General features: G+C 38.3%; 1 protein-coding gene across 2 annotated transcripts; it reads left to right on the forward strand.

Annotated features, from left to right (window-relative positions):
- The first annotated feature begins 1777 nt into the window (after positions 1–1777).
- LOC121297272 (calnexin-like) lies at positions 1778–15060 on the forward strand. 2 transcript variants are annotated; one of them, XM_041223483.1, is made up of 15 exons: positions 1778–1870; positions 6705–6881; positions 7133–7206; positions 7751–7809; positions 8136–8277; positions 8476–8557; positions 8923–9115; positions 9847–10036; positions 10562–10675; positions 11164–11320; positions 11885–12100; positions 12573–12692; positions 13147–13309; positions 13695–13804; positions 14488–15060. In XM_041223483.1, exons 2-15 carry the CDS (start codon positions 6708–6710, stop codon positions 14545–14547), a joined length of 1854 nt encoding a protein of 617 aa, XP_041079417.1. In that variant the 5' UTR covers positions 1778–1870; positions 6705–6707; the 3' UTR covers positions 14548–15060. The 2 variants fall into 2 exon arrangements, with proteins under 2 accessions (XP_041079417.1, XP_041079418.1); XM_041223484.1 differs by having other exon boundaries at positions 13147–13300.
- Positions 15061–23472: the final 8412 nt, after the last annotated feature.

The following is a 23472-nucleotide window of genomic DNA, read 5'->3' on the forward strand; positions in this document are numbered from 1 at the left end:
TTTAGAGGAAAACTTGCTGCTACTTGCTGGTACTGAATTAGTTAATGTGATGTTTTAATGTGGCTTTAAACTCTCTCCAATGGTCTTGCGACAGACATACACTGTGATGTAAAAAAGAACTAAAAGATGGAGGTGGACAGTATATTACCTATAAGACAGAAGCCCTCCATGAGATGAACAGTGGCTATTTGCAATTACGGTGGTCAAGGGTGGTCAAGAGACTTTATAATCATCTTTAACAAACAACCCCAGACCACTCTGACTTAAAAAAAAAAAAAAAAAAAAAAAAAAAAAAACATATTTAAAGCTGGCAGTAAATGTATAAATTGCTTACCAAATTAGAAACTATTCTTAAAGCTCAAGTGTTGAAACAATATAAAAATCTCTTCAGCACTAAGTAACTTTGCCAACTCTCTTATAAGTAGATACATAGTCTCAGTGTTTATGCAAGAGAAAGATATATAGAGGCGTACCAAAGTCCCAGAGTGGTTCACTGGTCTGATGTGTGAAGTGCATTTTTTCTAATTTGACTGAAGATTTCTTCTTTCCTAGACATAATGGTTTACAGTGTAAACAAATGTGAATAGGGCCTGTAATCCCTTCTTAGAGTAACACAGTTGATGCCTATATATTGTGAGCACCGTTTGCTTAATAAATGAGTCTTTCAAGCCAAAGCGAAGAAGAACATGCTTCATTTGGATACCATGGCTACGATCATTTATAATAGGATGTTTCCTGCCTGTCATTGCATCTGAGCTTAATGTCCATTTAATGTGTGTGTGTGTGTGTGTGTGTGTATATATATCAAACACATATGTATGTGTTTCAGAATGCTGATTGTACTGAATGTTTCCACATAAGAAAATTCTAGAAATAATTACTCATACTATAGACTGTTCAAATGACCCTCATCTCAACTGAGGCTTCTGTCTGACCTCATTAAGGTTCTCAAAACATTCCAAACCATTTATGCAAAAAGATATTGCTCACATACCCATTTCTCAGTGTATATTACAAAAAAACAATGGCTCAACTGCATCCAAGCAAAAAGCCTTATACATGCTTAAAAACTAAGTCTTTCGTTCTGCATTGTGATAACAGCATTTTAAAGCTTGTTCACCATTTTGGTTGGCTATCATTTAAAAAATGCCCCCCCCCCCCCCCCCCCCCCCCTTTTGGGGGGGGGGGGGGGCGGCAAATATACTACCCTCAGAAGTAGCCTGGTATTTTGTATTGTTTGTATGTATATTGCATGCAATTAGAAATTACTAGAATACCAAGTTATCGTGCTTTGTTTTGTGTCCAGTAACACGAAAGTGATTTAACAGCAAGAAACGTTCTTTTGTTTGTGATTGAATGTCGCAACGCTATCTGTTAGTGAAAGTTCAGATGTACATGAATGTTAGCTACAGATTAATAAAGTCAGGCTGAGCAGAAGAGAGGGGGTATTGCAGTTCTTTCGGACTGCCAAATTGTACAACAAATTCCTTAATCTCTTTCCCAACAGACCATACAACACAACCTGTTGCCACGGGACACATCATAGAATTCTCGAGGTTTCTGTTCCCGCCCCCACTTCCTTTTTCTAAATCGTACCCCCTCCGGCACAAGAACCAATCATTCACCACTTCCTCCATCTGTGTGGCCAATCAAAGCCGTCCACGAGATGCAGGCCAGAGGGTCTAGTCCTTATTGGCGAGTGACAGTAATATTAATCAACCAAAAGTTTATTTTTGTGTAGGGGCGTGACCAATTCGGCAGCAGCGACCAACCAGAGAAGGCTATGGGAGGGAGCCACGGCTTGAGATTTCTTCATTGCAAACCACACGTGACCGTGCAGCATTTCCAGGTGGTTTGAGCTGAAAGGGAGGTGAGAAAAAAAGATTTAAAAAAAAAATAATATATATATATATATATATATATATATATATATATATATATATATAAATTTACACAATAAGCTGAATATGTGTTTGCATTGTTTGTGGAGGGTGAAATATTCATGCGAAATTGTGTCGTTAGTGACATAGTTATTGACGTAATAACTGGTATACAGTAAACTACGTAAGGAAATTAATATTATCTATTTGTATACACATTATATATTAGGATGATGAGGATCAAATTTTAAAATTGATCTTAATACAAAAAATAAGTAAAATATTAATTTTCTTCATGCGGTGGAGATGGGGGATGGGAGTGTGTTTGTGTATGGCTTGCTGTCGTTTCAGAACTGGCGTAATGATGCTGTCCAATAGTTAGTTTTTTCTTATGTGTAACAAACACGCAATCTACTGTGATGTGTATTAAAGGAAGGCGATTCTTGCACGGTCTTGTAGACAAAGAGAAGGAGGCGTGGTGCCTTTTATTTGACTAAACAATATTTCTGTGGTATTTAAATGTTACATGTTGTTAGGCTGCGTTTGAACGATGAGGTACAGTACTGGGAGAACTGGTACTGTACAGCAGGAATTTAATCGACCGCCATAGCAGTGTCACAAAACCAGGGAAAGACCAATCATCGTTGTCTGTTTATTTCAAAACCCTGCCTTCTCAGAACTAGTGAAAGTGTAAATGATATAGCCCAGCTTTGTTGAAAGGAATGTTATTCATGGAGTCTACTACTGTATAACATTTTTTTAAACGTTTTGTATGGGTTTGATTGTTCCAAGATTTGATGCGGCAGCAAGTAAAGCCGATTCCTAACGGGATTATTGTAAACAAACTGAAAGACAGATATCTGGTAGAGGTCATTGAGGTGACGACATGCCTTTCCTCATTCTGACACATACATAGAAAGATGAATGGCTGAATGTCGCCAGTGTGACAACACACCGTTGCTTGCCTCTTCAGGTGGAGGGGATCAAACGGGTTTTGTCGAAATACTCTAAAATTCCTATTTCTAAACATCTACCAGTACTGTACAGTTTTAAATCGGGTTGTAAACTGTAGACGTATAAAGTTATACAGTTAATCATTACCAAAATTAGGTATTAAAGAGGGGGACAGAATAGTACAATTCAGTAAAGTCGGATTCATTTTAAATACAGTAATTGTATATTGCGAAGGTACAATTGATGATATTGTTAAAGGGATTTACTGCTTACAAAAGATTACAGCTGTCAGTTAATATAAAATAGGGTTTGACCTAAGTTGCAAGATTTGCCAATCCCTCATTTTCTGGAAACTGGTTTGTTGGGTTTCTCACTGCCTTTAAAAACAAGCTGCTGTGGTGTGGTGGGGGTGGGGGTGGGGGGGGGGGGGGGGGTTACGCTAATATGGAATACTTGTCTTGGATCCTTCTGTAGGTCACGTGATTGAGGTTGCTGCATCTTGCAACACAATGCAGTGAAACACTTTAGTCGCCTCCATGACAAATCACTACATTCACCTTGCTATAGTGCTTTTGTGCTTTGTGATTCTTCATGATGCAGAAAGAAGGGTGAAGGGGGGATTGGCTGCTTGTTGGAGGGAGGGAGGGGAGGTGGGGGGTTAACCCTCCCTCATTGGCTGTTGACAGCTGTTGTAATTTGCACGGTGAATTAATGAATGTAGTGTTAGTGGCTGATTTTGACTGGGCATTCTCCAAAGGGAGGCTATTTCAACCTCTGCAGGCATAGTGGCTGTGTGGTGGGACAGTTTTAAATCAATGATTTTCAGATCAGCACAAACGTAGTGAGTGGAGCAGTAGGAATATATTTGAATATGATAATGTGAAATGTGAAAACAGAAACTAACGCCACAGAAGTCAACGGTATACTGTAGGTAGTTTTCTGTGGTAGATTGGGCAGAGATATGGACAGTTTTTTTTAATAATCTTATCAAACACAGCCAGTTACTAATCCTGACTTCGGTCAAATGTACAAATTAACATTGGAAAAATATTGTTTTACATTTGCAGATGCTTTACTGTTTGCAGATGATGTAGAGCGCTGCACAAGATGTGGGCTGTCATCAATACAGTTGAAAGGATTGTGCACCCTATCTTTAACATGTCTGAGGAAATCGATTGGATCTCGTATAGCAGCAGGAAACTCATTGGCTTTTATGTTGATCATACTGTAAACAGTTTATAGTGCAAGGCCAATTCTACCATGCGTATTTCAAGTTGTACCTAAGACAAGTTCAGATTGTTTGTTTTCAAGATCCATTCATAAAACAGTGCTAAATAGCCTGGTAATTCACCCCTGGAGATTTCAGTTCAGTCTGATTAAAAGCAGGTGGCTTGTGAGCTGCTGTCTCTGTCACTTGAGTAGGTAGGTTAGCTTGATGGTGACACCAATTAATTGCTTTGTGGTTTTTGAGGATTGGGACAGTCACCCATGGGGTTACAATTCCGATATTTTATTTACATTTGCAAAGTAGATGGGACTGATTTGTCATCTGTGCATTTTGGCTGCTGTATATCTAAGTTGTCTCTGAGTAGAACCTTAGGCCTGCTGCCTCAGAGGCTAACGTGCTTCCCACGAGGCGTGGAATTTGATTAGTGTTTTAGTCGAAGGCTAGAATTGAGGGTCAGGGAATCGATAATTTAGGCCAGTTAATCACGCAAACAGCAACAGTGTTTATTTAGATTCAGTTCTATGTCGTTATAAATGTTGCTTGGCTTCATTATTGAGCTGGTACAGGTGTTCAATCTCAGGCTTAACTTGCACAAAGCACACAGTATAAATTAGGGATGGGCAACGATATGAAAATTGTATATCGATAGCGTGCATTTATTTGGATAACGATAATATCGGTCTTCCAACACACAGAACTATAATAACACAATTGCAATATGAAACTTTTATATAGAGAAACGTTAACATATCCATGGAGAAAAACAAGGTCTTGTTGTAGTGTTTTACTATTCCATCATCAGCCACCTCAAAATCTAAATATTTCTATACTTCACTGCACATAGACCTCGGGGGGTGTTAATTTTCTAGCCAATCTGGAAGCAATTGAATTTTCAGCTGCAGCGTATGAATGCTGACTCGCGACGCCTCTAAAAGTAGGTACTTTTAGGTACGGTGTAATGCTGAATTCTGCATTGTTTTGAGATGTTTTGATGTTTTAAAAGTACATCCCATTTATAATAATGAAAGTTCTTATTTTAAATAATGCCCATAGTGCTTAATGCAGCATGCAAATAGTGTTTGGTACATAAACGCCAATCAATGGAATACAATGGTTAAGTAATACTTTAGTGTATGGTGTTTGCCTACGGGACGGACAGCGATTGGTATGTATAGGGGGTTTTTGTAATATAAAATAAACTTGATTAAACTGTGTTTGTGTTTTTAGCAGTATTAGGATTAAAAAGTATGTCTCTGCGAGCGTATGTGAATTTTTTTAATCCCATGATATTGTAATATGGAAATTATTAATATTCTATCAAAATGTCGATTTTGGTGCCCACCCCTAGTATAAAGCAGCTAGACTGTGACTCTTGCCTTGACACAAACGCTTCATCAAGGGGCTCGCACGTTATACCTTTTCAATGTTATGCTTGACTAAACTATTTCCCAGTGCAGGAAGGCCAATTTACAAGGGACCTTACATTTTAATGTAATTCAGACACTATTCGCTTTCCAGTTGCAGGGCTTGCAGTAAGTTACAATATCGATGTGAACATTTAATGCAGATTGTATCTGTAGTAGATTTTAAAGACATTTCATTCAAAGTTAGTACAAGCTTTTAGTGTTATTTTAATTGCTGTAGAAAGACCAATGTCATGAAATGACCTGTAACTAAGCTTTCATTTTTATTTTCACCCAGTCCTCTTAAACATGCCCATATTTTTGCTGGCATGCTGTGTGTGTTAAGCAGCATGGCCAAATGTTATCGTTGAAGCCTCCAGCATGCGAGACATATTTAATGTGCTGGAAGCGTTCACTCAAATGGGATTGTTTTTCCATATCTGAAAACCCATTTGTGACTGAACACAGTGTTCAGCTTTATGTAATCCCTATCCAAATAGGGGGCTGCATTACATCTGGAACCACAAATGCAGATACTATTAAGCCTCTTTAACTCGTACCCGGGTTCCTGGTTAACCGGCTCAGAATCCCACGTAGTTTGAAACCACGTACCTGGGTTGGTAACAAGCTGCTTTGAGGACACTGATACACACATTGTGTACTTGCGTCTGTCACCCAGGTCAGCCCTGCTTTATCAAAAGCAGTGTGAAATTGCATACCCAACCCTCATGACACCGAGTCTTGTCCAGGGAGGTTCTGACCCGGGTAGAGCATGCCAGTGTGAAAGTGGCTTTAGACTGCAACCAAACTAACCTGCCTCCCTATACAGATATCCAAGGCCTGTGTGCTTTTAGATGGTAATCTCATTGTGGTTTTAATCTCATTAGAGAAACAGGCTGAGAGTGCAGATCCTAGGGACTGTTGTCATGGAAACCAACGCTGGGGGAGCCTCGGTGTCCAAGATAAGTGTGTCCAGATAATATGGACACACCCAAAATAGAACTTTGCTTCAGTGAGGCACAGGCTTGTGGTGGGGGGTGGTGAATGGGTGGGCTTTGATAGTCGCAACTACCCAAACAGTGTCAAGAAGCATTGGGACCGGGTAGACGATTGGGATGCCAAGAAGAGACTTAACACATCTGCTGTGACTTGATATGTGACAAGCCTAACTGCTTGCAGTGTTGTCTGTCAGCTCTGGGTTCGATCCTCTAATGCTTTCTTAATTCCCCTCCCCTGCAGAATATGGAACTGAAGTGGATGCTGTGTGTCCTGTTGCTGGGCCTGAGTTGGAGTGCTACCCTGGCTCAGGAGGAAGGAGATGATGTGGACATTGATGTGGAGGATAAGATGGGGGATGTAGATGAGGCAGCAGTGGAGAGTGAACACACCACCCCCAGCTCCCCTCCCCCTCCCAAGGTGAGCCACTATGGGAAAGGGATGAGGAAGATTGTGCCTCAAAATGACACTAACTGGGGGTGGTTTATTATTATTTATCTTCCTTGACAGTAAGAATGTCAGTTAAATGTCTAGACAATGCAAAGTACACGTGTAAATATGAAAGGCAATGGAATTAAAAGGAAAATAAAATCTGATAAGCTTTGGGATAGACAGAGATGGTCCATGTTTGATTTTTTTGTTGATTTTTTTTCTCTCTCCCTATGCTCTAGGTTACCTACAAACCTCCAGTTCCAACAGGAGATGTGTACTTTGCCGAGTCCTTCGATAAAGGAACATTGGATGGGTAAGTTTGATATATTTTAAATAACAGCAAATTTAACCCTTTGCGGTCCAATGTCGGACCAGGTCTGACATTACGATTTTCACTTTCCAGTCCAATGTCGGACCCTGTCCAACGTCATCGAAAAGACGTAAAACAGGTTTTTAGTCATTTTTTCTCCGGGAAAAAGCCGAGAAAACCATTCAGTGGCCGAGTGAGACGGATAGGAGTCGAGTGAAACCGAAAAAAAAGGATTTATCAGTATGCATGCCTGTAAAGAGGTATGTGAAAAATACAGGGAACATGGTTTGGGGCTTGGCGTTGCAACACATAAATTGGACCTGACGTGCCTGACAGGCGCTGATTAAATGGACGGCAAATAGTTAAACTTTTAACACAGTACAAAGGGTGTGTGTGACAGAAGTACTTCAGAAATGGTGCCTGGCAGTTCCTTCTGTGGTCTTTTGCCCAGATTTGTTAAACTGGTGTTGCAGTATATAGACACATGTGCTGGAGATTTTGTTCAATCTTTGAAAGTAAAAAAAATTGCTACAACCCTTTATTTCAGATGGGTTGTGTCAAAAGCTAAGAAGGAGGACATTGACGAGGAGATCGCAAAGTATGATGGTAAGCTTATCTGAAGCACATCGGACAACAAATTGCACCAAGAGCCTATTATACTTGAATGAACACTTTTCTGCACAATAAATTAAATCCCTTTTTGCCTTAAGGCCATTTGTTTCAAATGAAGATCAGTGTTTTGTCTCTAGACTGAAGTGCTTTGTATTTCCATTAGCAGCCACTGTGTAAACACACACACCTGGGGAGCCTCTTGAGCCATCCAGTTAGCACTGATAACCCATCTTGTCTTGAACCATAATGGCCATCAGTAGTGTCAACCTTGGATTGAAACAGTCCTATTAAAGTGAATGCCCTTTCTGATTCTTCCATAGGACAATGGGCGGTGGAAGAAATGAAGAGCTCCAGACTTCCGGGGGACAAAGGTCTGGTTCTGAAGTCTCGGGCCAAGCACCATGCCATCTCTGGCAAACTGAAGAGACCTTTTGTCTTTGACACCAAGCCGCTCATCGTTCAGTAAGTGCCAGTTTCGGTTATTTCATTTTTAACCTTGCTCTGAGATTTGGAACCAAGATATCCCGATCTTTTAAAACCAAGCGTGTTTTTTGCAGGTTGGTTGGCTGTCTTTGGCCCAGCTATAATATAATGCATTAAGTAAATGTTGGGCAGCCTGTTGTAACTGATTATGATAAGCAGTGAAATTTGTTTTTTTAGATATGAGGTGAATTTCCAAAATGGGATTGACTGTGGAGGTGCCTATGTGAAACTTCTCTCCAAGACCCCGGACCTGGACCTGGTTAGTTCTGTAATCCCTGCTGATCTGATATCATTCATAACCTGTCTGCCTCTGAAATAATAAAAACCATAAACATTTTACAAGAGCTTGTGTGTTTTTGAGTCGGTTTGGAGCAGTTTGGGGAACAAAACTACTTTCCAAACACATTTATTTAATTTAGTATGTAGTGAAATTATTTGTTTGATCTTTGTGTCCTTTCTAACAAATGACTCTTAAATGACAGGTGAGCTTGGTGGATATGCATACGTTAAATCATGTTTTGGGCAGGCTAGCATCTGTTTTTTGAAAATAGCTGATAATCTATTAAATAATAGATATTTATCTATTAAATAATCTGAAAATAACATTAGTTTTATTTTTTGTAGGATCAGTTTGTGGATAAGACTTCATACACCATTATGTTTGGCCCTGACAAGTGTGGTGAGGATTACAAACTGCACTTCATCTTCCGACACAAGAACCCCAAAACAGGAGAGTACGAAGAAAAGCACGCCAAGAAGTCGGAAGCTGACCTCAGGACGTACTACAGCGACAAGAAAACCCACCTGTACACCTTGGGTATGTGACACGTGTTCAGAATGCGCTTTTGCTTACCCCCTGGATCTAATAATGTACTCTAGGTATATATGTCGTTCTTATTATGGAGATTTTTGTATATCCAATATAAAAGTAGAACAACAGTTTTAATGTACAGTAGAACCTGTTCTCTGATCCTTTAAGATAAGATACTCTCTTAACTGATGGACCTCGGGCAGGTGTGATTTACACACGCTGCTACTAACTGAACAGTCCTGATGGAAACTAGTCAGTGCACATTTTAGTATGGGTTTAAAGCTGTAAATTCAGCTCTTTACAAAAAAAAGGTGTCTTTGGGAATGCAGTTTCACTTTTTATATATGCTATTACTTCACGTAACTGCCCAGTTTAAATAAAAGAAAGCAAAGGATTAGTAGAGGTACTGTACTGTTAAAGCTGAAATTTTTTGCTTTCACTTATTTGCTTTGTATAGTGTACGTGCAGTTCTGTACTTTAGGTGTTTCAGACACACTGATGCAATTGACATTGTTCATTTATAATGCCCTGATGTTAATAAAGCAACTACAGTGTAGTATAACAACTCTGTATGAGACCCGTGTAACCAATTAAATCGGATATGACGGGTTCTGCTGTATCAACTTGGAATTCCCTAAAATATCCTTTTAAGGAGATCTCTAATCTGTTTATAGACCAGATTCTGAAATATGTGCTTTGTCATTCCTTATGTGTGTGCTTTACCCCTCTCTTTTTAGTCTTGAACCCAGATAACAGTTTTGAGATCCTGGTTGACCAGACAGTGATCAACAGTGGGAGCCTGCTGAGTGATATGAGCCCTGCTGTGAACCCCCTGCCAGAGATTGAAGACCCTGATGACCAGAAGCCTGAAGACTGGGATGAGAGGCCCAAGATCCAGGATCCTGACGCCGTCAAACCGGAGGACTGGTGGGTATCCTACTGAAGGGGGTGATTTGAGGAACAGCTTGGAGGCTCGAACGCTGCTAGGCAGCATGTATGAATTGCAGAAATACACTTTTTTGCAAATGTCTTCATTCATGTTGAATTTCTAAAGTGGAAGTTACCTTTCTTTGACTCTGGCCACAATGAATATATATCAAAGCCACAATAACGTGCTCTTGTCAGTAACGGCAAACAAATATCTGCAGTCCGTGCTCAAAAGAGGGTGGTGAATTTTTTGTGTTGTACTACTCTGTTAATTTATTTTATAAAATATAGTAAAGATACTTATTGGTGTTGTATTACTCTTAGTTCATTTTAAAAAAAAAAAAAAAAAAAAAAAAAAAGCGTATATTACTATAGATCCTGCTGAAGTGGTTGTGGATAGTGACTTGTATTGATAGAAATTTGGTTAGCGTGTGTGCATAATCATGTTAGCCATCTGCATCCATGCAGAATGTATGCAGGTCTGGTTTCAGTTCCCTCACTGTTCTCTGTTCTCTTCTCCTGAAGGGATGAAGATGCCCCAGCAAAGATCCCTGACGAGAGTGCTGTCAAACCAGAGGGCTGGCTGGATGATGAGTCTGAATATGTTTCTGACCCTGATGCGCTCAAGCCTGAGGACTGGTAAATACTGGCTTTCTTATTCAGACTTACAACTCTGTTCATATACCAGTGCTTTAGGCATAGGTTCTTGGCAGCTTTTCAGACTTTGGTTTTTTCAGTGTGATGCTCGCATCTTCTATTCACTAGTTATTGCAGGACTGGTCAAATGTTTTTTTCACTTTCAAGCCAAGGCTATTTCAGCACTCGTCATTACGATGTGGTGTCTGCTCGTGTACACTGATTTCAGTATACTTGTTTTACGTCATTTAAAACATACAGTGCTAGGTTGGTGCACTGTAATTAACTTTATGAACCAATTAAAATTCTGAAGAATGGCCGTTGGCCTGTTCATGTGAGTTAGATTTATTTGTACATACCTAGTTGATCGCCCCAGCTTGGCTAAAACAAGAATCAAATGTGCAAGCCCTACGTCCTTCTGTTTTAATGTTACAGGTGATTTCACTGCAGCTCTTAAGCCAGATCTTTATCTGTTTGTTTTCCTCTGGCAGGGATGAAGAAATGGACGGAGAGTGGGAAGCCCCTCAGATTGCCAACCCTAAATGCGAGGCAGCGCCAGGCTGTGGAGCCTGGGTGCGCCCCATGATCGACAACCCTGATTACAAGGGCAAGTGGAAGGCACCAATGATGGACAACCCCAACTACCAGGTAAAAGAGCCTTTACAATTCCTGAAATAACAAGCAAAGGTTCAGCTGCTGTCTTTGACCAGTACCAATATATCTGCTGGTATTCAGCAACAGTTTTGCGTCCCCTAGATTTTCAGGATTGAAACATTCGTTCTATTTAATAAAAGAAATAAAATAAAAAGAAGTGATATGAACTACAAAATACTCTCGCAAAAGTCTACCAGTAGCCATAATAGTACTACAGTATTTCATGTTAGATTTCGAAATGTAAAATTGATCAATTTGTAAGTAAGTATATTAAAAACTACAAAGCAGTATGTAATTCAATATGTTAACAACATTATTCAGCAGGTTTCATTTGACTTTATGAAGCAGAATTAGTTCTATAGGGTGGTGCAAATTTTTTGCCTGAGCCGTACAATGTAATATATATATATATTTGATTGCTAACCATGACCATACCGTTTTTTAGAGGAGCTATTACAGCTAGGCAATGTCTTTTAGTGTGGAATATTAAGACATTTAAAAGCCACCAGTAAGACAAATGCAACACTGCCAATAAAACCATTGCCTCTTCCTCTGCAGGGAGTGTGGAAACCAAGGAAGATCCCGAATCCTGATTTCTTTGAGGACCTGCATCCCTTCCGCATGACCCCGTTCAGTGCTGTGGGCCTGGAGCTGTGGTCCATGACCTCTGACATCTTCTTTGATAACTTCATTGTGTGCTCGGACCGTGCCGTGGCAGAGCAGTGGGCTAACGATGGCTGGGGTCTGAAGCAGGCAGCTGAGGGAGCCACTGAGGTAACGGCTCCCTTTTGAACGCTGAACTGCTCTGAATTAGTCTTTAGTTTCTTGCAGCTACAGTTATTATATCTGATCAGATGGGTTATGAAAAGGGTATCTGGTCTCAAAGGACTGTTGAGCACAAACTCATTAACTTCCTAATAATTCCTAATATGGTGGTCAAAGGTGTCAGTCTGTGTAAGTACTTTAAATTTATTCAGGTTCGGGGATGCATGTTAAACCTTGTTTTGTTATATTGCAAGTGATTTTAGGCACTAGATGCCGAGGTGGTATTAGAGATGAGGAGATCTGATCAATGCGTTTTGTGTTAAACAGTGCTTATTATTGTTAAGATGAGAACACATTTTAATTTTGGTTGTCGATCACAAGATCCTGAAAATGTATTTTGTGATCTCGACGTAACAAATTGCTTGTATAGCAATTGAATTGAGAGTAGTGTGTGTGACTTCTGTATTGTCCCTTCATGCAGTCTGGGCTGGTGGGTCAGATGATGACTGCTGCAGAGGAGCGCCCTTGGCTCTGGGTGGTCTACGTTCTCACCGGGGCCCTGCCCATTGTCCTCCTCGTCGTCTTCTGCTGTTCTGGAAAGGTGAGGGACACAGGGATTGTGGGAGGTGGATTCATCCAGTCTTAATGTTCCAGCTTTGGCATATTCTGTCTTTTTAATATAAATGTATGCAAACCAGTGTGTACATGTTTATTATACTGCGTTATGTTTGCAGGTTGGGGTTCTGTTGTGGTGAGATATAGCTTCAGTATTGGTCAGTGTTGCAATTGTTTTATCTGTATGCGGTGGGGTGTAGTGTAGTTGCATGTCCCTTAAGTTGGCACAATTGTGGCCTTTATTGTGATGTCCAGTTAATGTATAATGATACACTTGGGTTTACTGATTCAGGACTTCAGCACTATTATGCCTTTTGATCCCTTGTGTAATTACAGTTTGGCCACTGCTGTCGGCATATTACTGCTGTAGAAAGTTAGTGAGACTTTTTTCTTAACTGTTTATTGATACTCTTCTTGCCTTTTCCCCTCTAATTCTATAGAAAACGCCATCTGATGCCAAGTACAAGAAGACGGATGCTCCACAGCCTGATGTGAAGGATGATGCAGAGGAGGAGGAGGAGGAGGAGGAGAAGGAGAAGAAAACTGAGGGGGAAGTAGAGGAGGAGGAGGAGGAGGAGGAGGAGGAGGAGCCAGGTACGAACTGTATGTAACCCATTCCCCTTGGTTATATGTAAGTGAAACCCTGGTTTAAATTACCAGAAAGGTTTACCTAAACTTCTGTATCCAACTGTTTTTTGCATTTCTAATATCCACCTCCCAATTTGTAGAAATACCTACACTGAGTCTAGGGATTTGATTTTAAGTATGCTTCTGCTATCGTTATCGTGTACTTTTAAAGAAGTACCAAATAGCTTAAAATAACAGAAATTAGCTCATGCATTTTTTATGAACTCAGTTTTCTTGTCCACGGGGTTTATATGGTACGTCTTTTTAGGTGTTCTAAGGAGGCAGCTGCTGTAACATATATTCTCTTCCTCGATATGAAAGCCTTGTATGAGTATGTGGTTAAACTTGTCCTCCTCTCCAGCTGCTGAAGAGAAGCAGAAGAGTGACGGTGAGGACAGTCCTGCGAACAAAAGCCAGGATGAGGGGGAGGAAGAGGATGGAGATGACGATGTTGCTAACAAAACAGACGAGGTAAGGAGATGTGGAATTGAAAGGCCTAATACAAAGAATTTACAAAGAGGCAAGCTGTTTTTCTGCTTGACTGTAGAGAAGTCGTCCCCTTTTGGTGCCTGTTTGTAAATGGGCCTGTGGTTATTTGTAAGTTGTCTCGGTTACTGTAAGCTTTTGAGGTGTGTGTGTGTATGAAGAAAGAAAGAAATGAGAATTATGGCTTGTTTTCGGTGGTCACTGCTGCATGATATGGCAAAGACTGTGTCGTTCAAACATTTTTGTACATGGATATAAATAGAAAACTATTAATTAAAATATTTTAAGCTTTTTTAATATGGGTTCCTCAGGAACCTTGATAAGAACATTTTAATATAATATAATAAACCCTCATCTGTCACAAGACAGATGCACAGGCAGGTTATGGAATTGTTGCGGTTCATTGCATTTCTTTTCAAAAATGGATTTGCAGTAGGACTGGCAGCCAGTGGAGTGTGAAGGTTGTGATGTGCTCATTTTTATTTGACTGCTGAACTGCCCAGGCAGCCATGGTGAACAACAAGTGTGGGTTGAAGGAGGAGGAGGATTGTAAAGCATTTGAAATGGCATTTCAATACACCAGCCTGTGTGGGAATCAAGCAAAATGGCCCAGTGTCTCATTGTTTCTTTGTTGAATTTCCCTCTTTCTTTTTTTTATATTTCTTTAGATAAAAGACGACGATGTCTTACGAAGATCCCCTAGAAACAGAAAGCAGAGAAAAGACTAAACTGCAGCCGCCTCAAGTAGTCTGGCAGTCTTCAATTTGCAACATCTTTTGGACTATTTCACTGCAGCAGCAACCACCACCACAAAAAGAAACAATCGTGACCAGACACTATGGATATCATGATTCTAAATAGAATAGAGACTGACTTTATAAAAATAATACTAGATAAAAATCACTTCATTTTAATGCAGCAGAAACTAGCCTTGGGGACCCTCCTCTCCCGGCCCCGTCCCATGTGAAAATCTTCATTACTTGAGCAAAAGACAGATAACAGCAGGCACCTCCAGCTCCATTACCCTCTCCAAAACTAGCAGTACCCTGTGGAAGAATGTCATGCAGGGTTTGAATTGGCAGGAGCCACTGGCAACTGTTACATTTTTAAACCTCTAGAGTGCTTCTTCTACTGTGATTTGCTTGTTTCACCTATGTGTGGCCTGTAGGAGGCAGTGTGGCATGTTCTGATTTAGCCAAAAGATAATGGTTTCAAATCTGAATAAAGCAACAAGACATACATGGCACAGGTTAAACTTGCATATTTTGAAGCATTCCTGTTGAAGCAAGTGCTTTAACGTTATAAGCTTGTGGGTGGGAACTTGAGTTGAATATCATGGTTTACACTGCGCATTTGTATTTGCAGTGATTTGTATGTGTATATATATATATATATATGTGTATATATATATATGTGTGTGTGTGTATATATATATATATATATATATATATATATATATATATATATATATATATATATATATATATATATATATATATATATATTCATTCATTCATTCATTCTCAAAAGGGACAAACCGTGCTTAATTTGACTTTAATTGATGGGCTGTCTTCTGGGAACAGTGTTCTCTGGGGTGTTTAGTTGAGCATATTAACGCATTTCCTGTTAATAGCTCAATGTCCAAAAGCTGAAATCTTAAATTAACATTTGTTTTTATGTTCTTTTCTCTGTTGCTTAGTCCAGTTGCACCTCCCCCTGCCCTTGGGTAAGAGAATGCTGCCTTATTGTAAAAGACAAGTTGAATGCCAGGATTGACAAATGAATTGTTGAACATAATGTGGAAAAGGGGAGTTTTATATATTGTTTCTTTTTAATAGTAGTTTCAACATTTTGATTTAATTTCATTATTTTATTTTATATTTTTTTTAAATTCTATAACACATTCTAAAGTTGTTTTTAATGTAAAATGCAGTTTCTTGATACGCATGGCACATCTTTAAAAAAAAAAACTAAAGAAAACTAAGAAAAAAATAGGTTCTGTTTTGATTTAACACTCTTAGGACATAAAGGCACAGCAGAATCTCCCTGTAGAATACCATGCTAAAAAATAAATATGCCTCAAGGAAGATCATTACTGAGTTGTGTATTTAAAATTGAAGGGAGGACAGGGAGCAATGAACCAAATATATATCCTCGGTACAGAGCTGATGGTGTGACTCGGTTTGGGAACTTTCCACACCAATGTATTATTGAATGGGTGTGACTTAACTGCAACATAGCTGCATGAGTCACCCTTGTTTATCCAGCTTCATCAGTCATTTCTTTCTTGCTCATTAAAATAGTCCTAGCATCACATGTTTTAAAGACACTAAATTTAACCTCTCTAAATATATTCCAATGCAGCAATTGTAACGTTCGGATGGTTTAAATGCCAAATAAAATAAATGTGTTTAATCTTGTTTGCCTTAATGGTGCAAATAATACCCCTCTTCCGTGAGATTGCTCCAATAAGTACAGGCATGACTGTACTTATTGGCAGTGTTATATAGCAATGATAAATATAGCATCACTAACATGTCTCTTGGTGATACTATAATTCTGTTTTAATCCAGCCCCATATGCAGTATGTACATGTATTTCACCTTGGGTTAGCAGAAATCTCATTCAGTTTTGTCTTGTCTATGGCTTGCCCATTTAAATTAATACAATTCAGCCAGCACTTCTCGAACACCATGTAGAACTACTTCACAATAAATGTACAAAATAATTGATGACACTATTACTAGTTATGCTACGCCTCTGTAGACGACTAGAGTGTATTTTTTAAATTTATTTATTTATTTTTTTTAAAGTTACTAATGAATTAAGTTGCACTGTGTACAACATCTTGGCCAGTGGAATCAGAAGCCCTTTGAGCTCTGCCCCAAGACTTAAGAATAGGCACTTTGAAGTAACTTTGAGGAGAGTTTGTTATGTGATTAATTTGTACTTGGCTATACCTGAAAGTCTACTGGGAGGAACAGTTAGTTTGGTGATTGATTGCCCATATAAATAACAACATTAGTGTGCTGGTTGCAGCCTTCCTAACCTTACAACACCTAAATACAGTATCATCTTATGATAGATTTTTGCCTTGGAGTGTTAAACATCTTTTTAAGGTAATTCTTTAATTATGAATGGGATGGGGGAGAAGAAATGTACACAGTTTGAGAAGATATAAATAATATAAATATTCTTAAGTAATAAGTGCAGATAATATAAACAGATAAGCTACTTTTTAGATCATGTGTCAGATTGGGGAACAATATAGATATTTCTTTTAGATGTTGTTGCACACCCCCACCCCCACCCCCATTGGGATTCCAGTTGCTACAGAAGAAGCCTGTTTGATATGCAGAGATGGAAGACTGAGACAGTGTGCTAAATTATGCTCCAGAGAGCTAAGGGACAAGAGGCTGTCGCTTTGGTCCCTGTAGTATTTTTCCTCTTTTTTTTTTTTCTTTTTTTTTTTCCTTTTGAATATATTTATTTTTCTAACCAAGTAGGGTTTTTTGCCAACCCTTTGGACAGACTGTTCAGCTTCCACAGAGTATTCCTTTTAGACAATAGGTTTAGTCAGCCTTCTCTGGGTTCTTTTCCCCATCCTACATTAATAGTGTGTATGTGGAAAATAAAAATAAATAATTTTCTCCCATCCTTGTCTGATCTTGGATAACAGATCTGGATTTGCTTTTCATTAGAACTCCCTACTAACCACAGATCTTCCCACATGTACTGTGTTCCCTGTAATTTGAGTGGCTTGACAGTGGCCTGTCAATCTTGCATAGTTCTGGTGAGCTTTTGTGTGGGTGTAGGCCCTGCAGAGTACCTTACCAGTAGCATACTGGTTCCTACAGAACATTTAATCATGCAAAGTAGAACAATAGAAACATTTTGCAATATGTTTATTTTTTATTTTTTTTAACATTAACAACTACATTGATGTTGAAAACAAAAAGTATTTTTCTGGTTATCATCAATTCAGCATATTTAAAATGAAACTTTGTCAGCTATTACATTTCATGATATTTGAAATTAAATTGATTGGGGGCGAAAAAGTTTTAATAATTGAATTTCTCTCTGAAGGAAGGTAATGTCCAAATCATAACTAAGAATAAGAAACTGTTCTGAACTTCAAATGCTATCATTTATAAATGGAAATATGAGATGTACTTGTTGTTGAAAAATAAAAAAAAAACTGATAACCTGATGTTTTCTTTGTCAATTCCAAAACAATTTGGTTTAGTAGTTGTAGGTTTTCTTGTTACAAGAGAGGGCTGGTGTGACAAGCTGTCCTCAGATCTTAGTGGTCTGATTGAGTCTAGCAAGGAAAACAATGTTCAATGCCTTCTGCTAAAGAGAAAGATTTGCCTTAAATAAAGTCAATACTGCTTGATTGAACACTTGCAAAGGTCGATGGTTCATGGAAGCTAATTGAAGTACACAGTGCAGTATATAGGTACATGTGTCTTCATAGTTTAGAAGGATGGGGTGGGGGTTTAGTACATGTTGTATTAAGATCTAATTTAAGCAGACAAGCAGTTCTGCTGTGTGACAGAACAGATTTGCATTATATAATTGATTATTTTATATAAATGCAGGGTCAGCGCAGGGCAACCGCTGAAGATCAACAAGTCCAAGTACTGATCTGTTTTATTCGGTTACGATGTCCCTGCCCAACTTGAGTCAAGTAAAACAAAGGGTTCATTGTGATATATTGCTGCTATTTCAGCCGCATGCCATTTCAAAAAATCATTTTGCCTTGTCATCTTGTTTGTATTTTTCTAAATGTCCTTTATAAAGTGCTACAATGAACTTCACAGCAGAAAAACTGAACAGTATTCTACAGTGCTGGCATTTAAAAAGGTTTCTTTAGGCTGTCTAGACATGAATCTAGGGATGTGATTTTTGTCACGGTAAGAATGTGTGCAAAGTAAACATTGTATTTAACATGTATTTAATGTGTTTCAACACAGGATTCTAGTCAAAAGTAAACGTCAAAAGTAAAAGTACGCTCTACCTTTTTAAAAAACAACTAAGGAATATCCTTACCTTTTAATTTTAACATGTATACCTTATCCGATGTTAAAAAATAAATAAATTAATAATAATAATCTGAACAGTTCAATGTAGTTTTTAAAAATAAATGTTCTGGTTGTAAATTGAGAATTTTACAATATCCCTTTCGTTAATATCTTATGCATCTCGGGAGCGACTGCAGGAGGTTCATGCTTCTGCAGAACTCCTGTTAGGTTTTGCATTATCAAGGGATGGAGAGGTATATTTTCTGCACAAAGGTTTCGGTTAATTTGAAGTTTGTTTCTCTTTAAAGCTGCTCCCTCCGCTCTCATTAAGTTGTTTGGGATATTGCTCTGCTAGTTGCTTATAACTTAATTTCTACACTTTTATAGTTCTGGGTAAGTATTCACCTTTATTTGATGTTTGCTAACCACTTTTATTTTGCACTGAAACCATTTCAAAAGACAAACTGCTCCTTTCCTATTTTCATGCTGAATGGAAACAAATGTCAAAATTCACAAGTTCAGTGACCGCCATGACCACCATGGCAAAATCACATCCCTAGACATAATGTCTTTATGGCAGAATGGCCAGAAAGCCACCAGTACAGGGGAAGCGTATGTGCCTTCAACTAAAATGACTACAGCTGATATGAACAAACTGGTAAGCCAACAATGGTTTCTAAAGAATGCAACTATGGAAAAATGTAGAAAGCATTCCCCATGTACTGACCATGACTGTGGAATATTGCAGTTTTAAGTTATTGGCAAATAATCAGGCACCAAGTGAATCCATCTTCTCTTCCAACAGATAGTAGAACAGATTGGAAATGACTAAGAAAAAACTGCAATTCAAAAGTATTCCTACCCTTTGATGCTATGATAATATTGTCTACAAGGTGCTAGAAATTTCAATATGATAATGCAGAACTTAATTCTAAAAAGGTTGAGAAAAGGCAGGTTGTAGATGAATATTCTTAGAGTATAAAAGTGTTAGGCATAGGATGATAGCTGTCATTACAAGTAAATCAATATGGGAAAAAGTAAAGAGCTATTTGAAGACCTTAGGCAGAAAATTATTTATTGTCATAAAGCTGGAGAAGGCTACAAGAAGATTTCCAAGCATCTGAGTATCCCGATTTCAACTATTGTTTCTATTATCAAGAAGTACATGAGTCATGGTACTGTCATAACACTCCCTCGGTCTGGAAGAAAGAAGGTTCTTTCACCAAGAACAAGTAGAAGAATTGTGAGGAAGGTTAATAACAATCCGAGATTGATTGCCAAAGATATTCAAAGTGAATTGGGTGCAAGGGGGACTGGGGTTTCCATTTCAACCATAGATCGAGATTTGCATGGTGAAGGTCTCAATGGTCGCAGGCCAAGGAAAAAGATACTTTTGGAAAACATCACAAGGACAATTGCTTAAAATTTGCAAAACGGCATTTGAATGATGGATACGAGTTCTGATCAAAAGTTTTGTGGAGTGATAAAACACAAATCGAGCTATTTGGTCACACTGATAGTCGTTACTTTTGGAGAAATTCTGGTGAAATATAACACCATACCTACTGTCAAGCATGGTGGTAATATTCTTCTATGGGGCTGTTTTCCTTCTAATGGCACAGGAAATGTAGTTCCAATACATGGTAAAATGGATTCCAAAAGATATTGGCCAATCATCTGAAACCCTCCGCTACAAAACTTGGTTTAAAGCGTAACTGGATGTTCCAGCACAACAACGCTCCAAAGCACACATCAAAATCTACTTCAGAATGGTTAAAGAAGAATAAAATCAATGTTCTGGAATGGCCTAGTCAAAGTCCCAATCTAAATCTGCTTGAGAATCTTTGGTATGAGTTGAAGAAGGCTGTGCACTGTGCAGAAGTCCTCGGAACTGGAATGAACTGGAACAATTTTGCATTGAAGAATAGTCAAAAATCATTAAAAAATCATGCCAAAAGCTCATTGACAAATATCCTAATTGTTTAAAAAAAATTATTATTGAGGCAATTAATTTCATTGTCCTTGTCAGGGTATGAATACTTTAGAATTAGCATTTTTTGAGTTTTACAAAAAACTCTATTTAAAGAAAAATGCTGAAATAAATAATTGTAGACATCTATTTTTTGTTACTTTTTTCCTCATCCATTAAAGCATAACCTTTGCTCTGAAAGATTTTTCCTATAATTATTTGTTTTTGAGAAATTGAACTTTTCCGCATTTTATTGTGTTACAACATGGAATCAAAATGGATTTAATTAGGAGTTTTTGCCACTGATCAACACAAAAAAATGTCCATAATGTCAAAGTAGAAAGTAAAATCTACAAATTTTTCTAAATTAATTACAAATATAAAACAGAAAATAATTGATTGCATAAGTATCCACCACCTTTGCTATGACACACCTAAATAAGCCCTGGTGCAAATAATTATCTTTAGAAGTCACATAATTAATTAAATGTCCACTTGTGTGCAGTTAAGGTGTTTCACATGATTTCAGGTTAAATACACCTGTCTCTGGGAGGTCCCACAGTTGGTTAGTACATTTCCTAACAAAAACTACATCATGAAGATGAAGGAACATTCAAAGCAAATCCAGAATAAGGTTCTTTAAAAGCACCAATCAGGGGTACGATATAAGAACGTTTCCAAGTCATTGAATATCCCCCGGAGCACAGTAAAGACCATTATTAAGAAATGGAGAGAATATGGCACAACTGTGAATCTGTCTAGAACAGGCCTTCCTCAACATCTGAGTATCCGGGAGAGAAGGGCACTAGTCAGGGAGGCCACCAAGAGGCCTATGGCAACTCTAAAGGAGTTACAGTCTTTCACGGCTGAGCTGGGAGACATTGTGCATACGGCAACAATAGCCCGGGTGCTTCACAAAACTGGCCTTTATGGGAGAGTGGCAAAAATAAAGCCATTGTTGAAAAAAACCTCACATCAAATCTCAGCTAGAGTTTGCCAGAAGGCGTGTTGGAGACTCTGAGACCAGGTGGAAGAAGATTCTATGGTCTGATGAGACCACAATTATTTTCTGTTTTGTATTTGTAATTAATTTAGACTAATTTGTAGATTTTATTTTTCACTTTGGCATTATGGACTTTTTTTTGTGTTGATCAGTGGCAAAAACTTTTGAGAGCCACTGTGTGTGTGTGTGTGTGTCTGTGTGTGTGTGTGTGTGTGTGTGTATATGTGACATATATATATATATATATATATATATATATATATACGCACGAAATTTATCAGATAAATAATTTTTTAATGTTTTATAAAACAAAACTTTCCTGTTATATATTCCTGATATATATATATATATATATATAATAAAAATATTTAATAATTGACTAAAGGTGCATGTGCCTGTGTCTGTGTGCAGAACAGTGAAGCAAGGAGATCTCTACTCTAGAAACTGGGATCTGGGATATCTAGGGTGACAGACAAAGTTTGAAGTATATTTCAGATCCCTAAATACAAATCCACATTGTATCTTTTCGTGATTTCAAGTTTTATTTTAAATGAAGGCTATACTGAGTGTGCCTATTAACAGGGAGTGGCTTGCATCACCTGAGACATCAATACAAAGCACAGGTACCCATTTCCTGCAGCACATACATATTAATAGTACAGGGTGTCAGAGTGTTTCTAATAAATCCTGTGGGTGTGTATTCCTGTGCCATATAATACCCAACTGAATAGCTGGGTTTGTTTGTTCACTGTCTGGCAATCACATGGATAGCGGCAAGCACAGTAATTTCTTGGTCTGTGGTCTATGCCAATTTGGCTATGCCTATTGTATGTGTGTGTGTGTGTGCGTGTGTTAAATATTATTTCCATCCATTTACTCTGAATGTTATTCATGAGATTGGGAATGGAGTGTGCTGCAAAACCACCCATTTTCTTTTAGACAATTTTTTATACATTCTCTGAAAACCCCCGACAGGGTAACCGTCTTAGTTTACCAGGACGTTTCTCGTTTTTTTTTTTTTTTTTGTTTAAGTTTACCCATAGGGAAAGGCCACATTATTAGGAACTATTATGAGCAAATAAAGCAGGTTCCTAATGGGTCAATGTTATGCAAATGGTATTTGGACCACATTAGGTATCACATAATCAACTGAGTAGTATTAGATGATGTTTCAATTGAGCTCCTCTATTGGCCTGTTACATGGTAATACTTCGATTCCAGTTTGCTTGGCTGTGATCCAGAGCAATACTTGCATATTCTTAAAGGCCTCTGCTGCACTACTAGCTCTTTGGATATGACTTGAATTTAGTTCACACATTCATCAACACTGTGTGTGCTCCTGTCTGATGGCACTGCCTTTTGTGTACCTGAAAAAAATAGTGTGTCATTTAGCATATTGTTTATAAGAGTGGTGAGCTATAAAACGGATAAAAGCAAAGATTTATCAGAAAGCACCATTGGAAATAAAGCTATGTGAATATGTCCTGTAAAATAATTATGTAATATCTAAAGAGCAGTCCAAAGTGACTGCTTAACGAATAGTAATTCGTTTTTAATAAAGCGATTCCTATCTGGAGTAGACATGTGCACCACAAAGACAAGCAATAAATGACAAAGTAATTTAAAGGAAATATTGGTGTGGCCTTCAAAGACATAT

Source organism: Polyodon spathula, chromosome 22 (genome assembly GCF_017654505.1).
Source record: "Polyodon spathula isolate WHYD16114869_AA chromosome 22, ASM1765450v1, whole genome shotgun sequence".
NCBI lineage: Eukaryota > Metazoa > Chordata > Actinopteri > Acipenseriformes > Polyodontidae > Polyodon > Polyodon spathula.

Coding starts and splice junctions, on each gene's coding strand:
- LOC121297272 (XM_041223483.1), top strand. CDS start 6,708: ATGGAACTGAAGTGGATGCTGTGTGTCCTGTTGCTGGGCCTGAGTTGG. Junction 6,882..7,132: donor GCTCCCCTCCCCCTCCCAAG/GTGAGCCACTAT, acceptor CCTATGCTCTAG/GTTACCTACAAACCTCCAGT. Junction 9,116..9,846: donor AACCCACCTGTACACCTTGG/GTATGTGACACG, acceptor CTCTCTTTTTAG/TCTTGAACCCAGATAACAGT.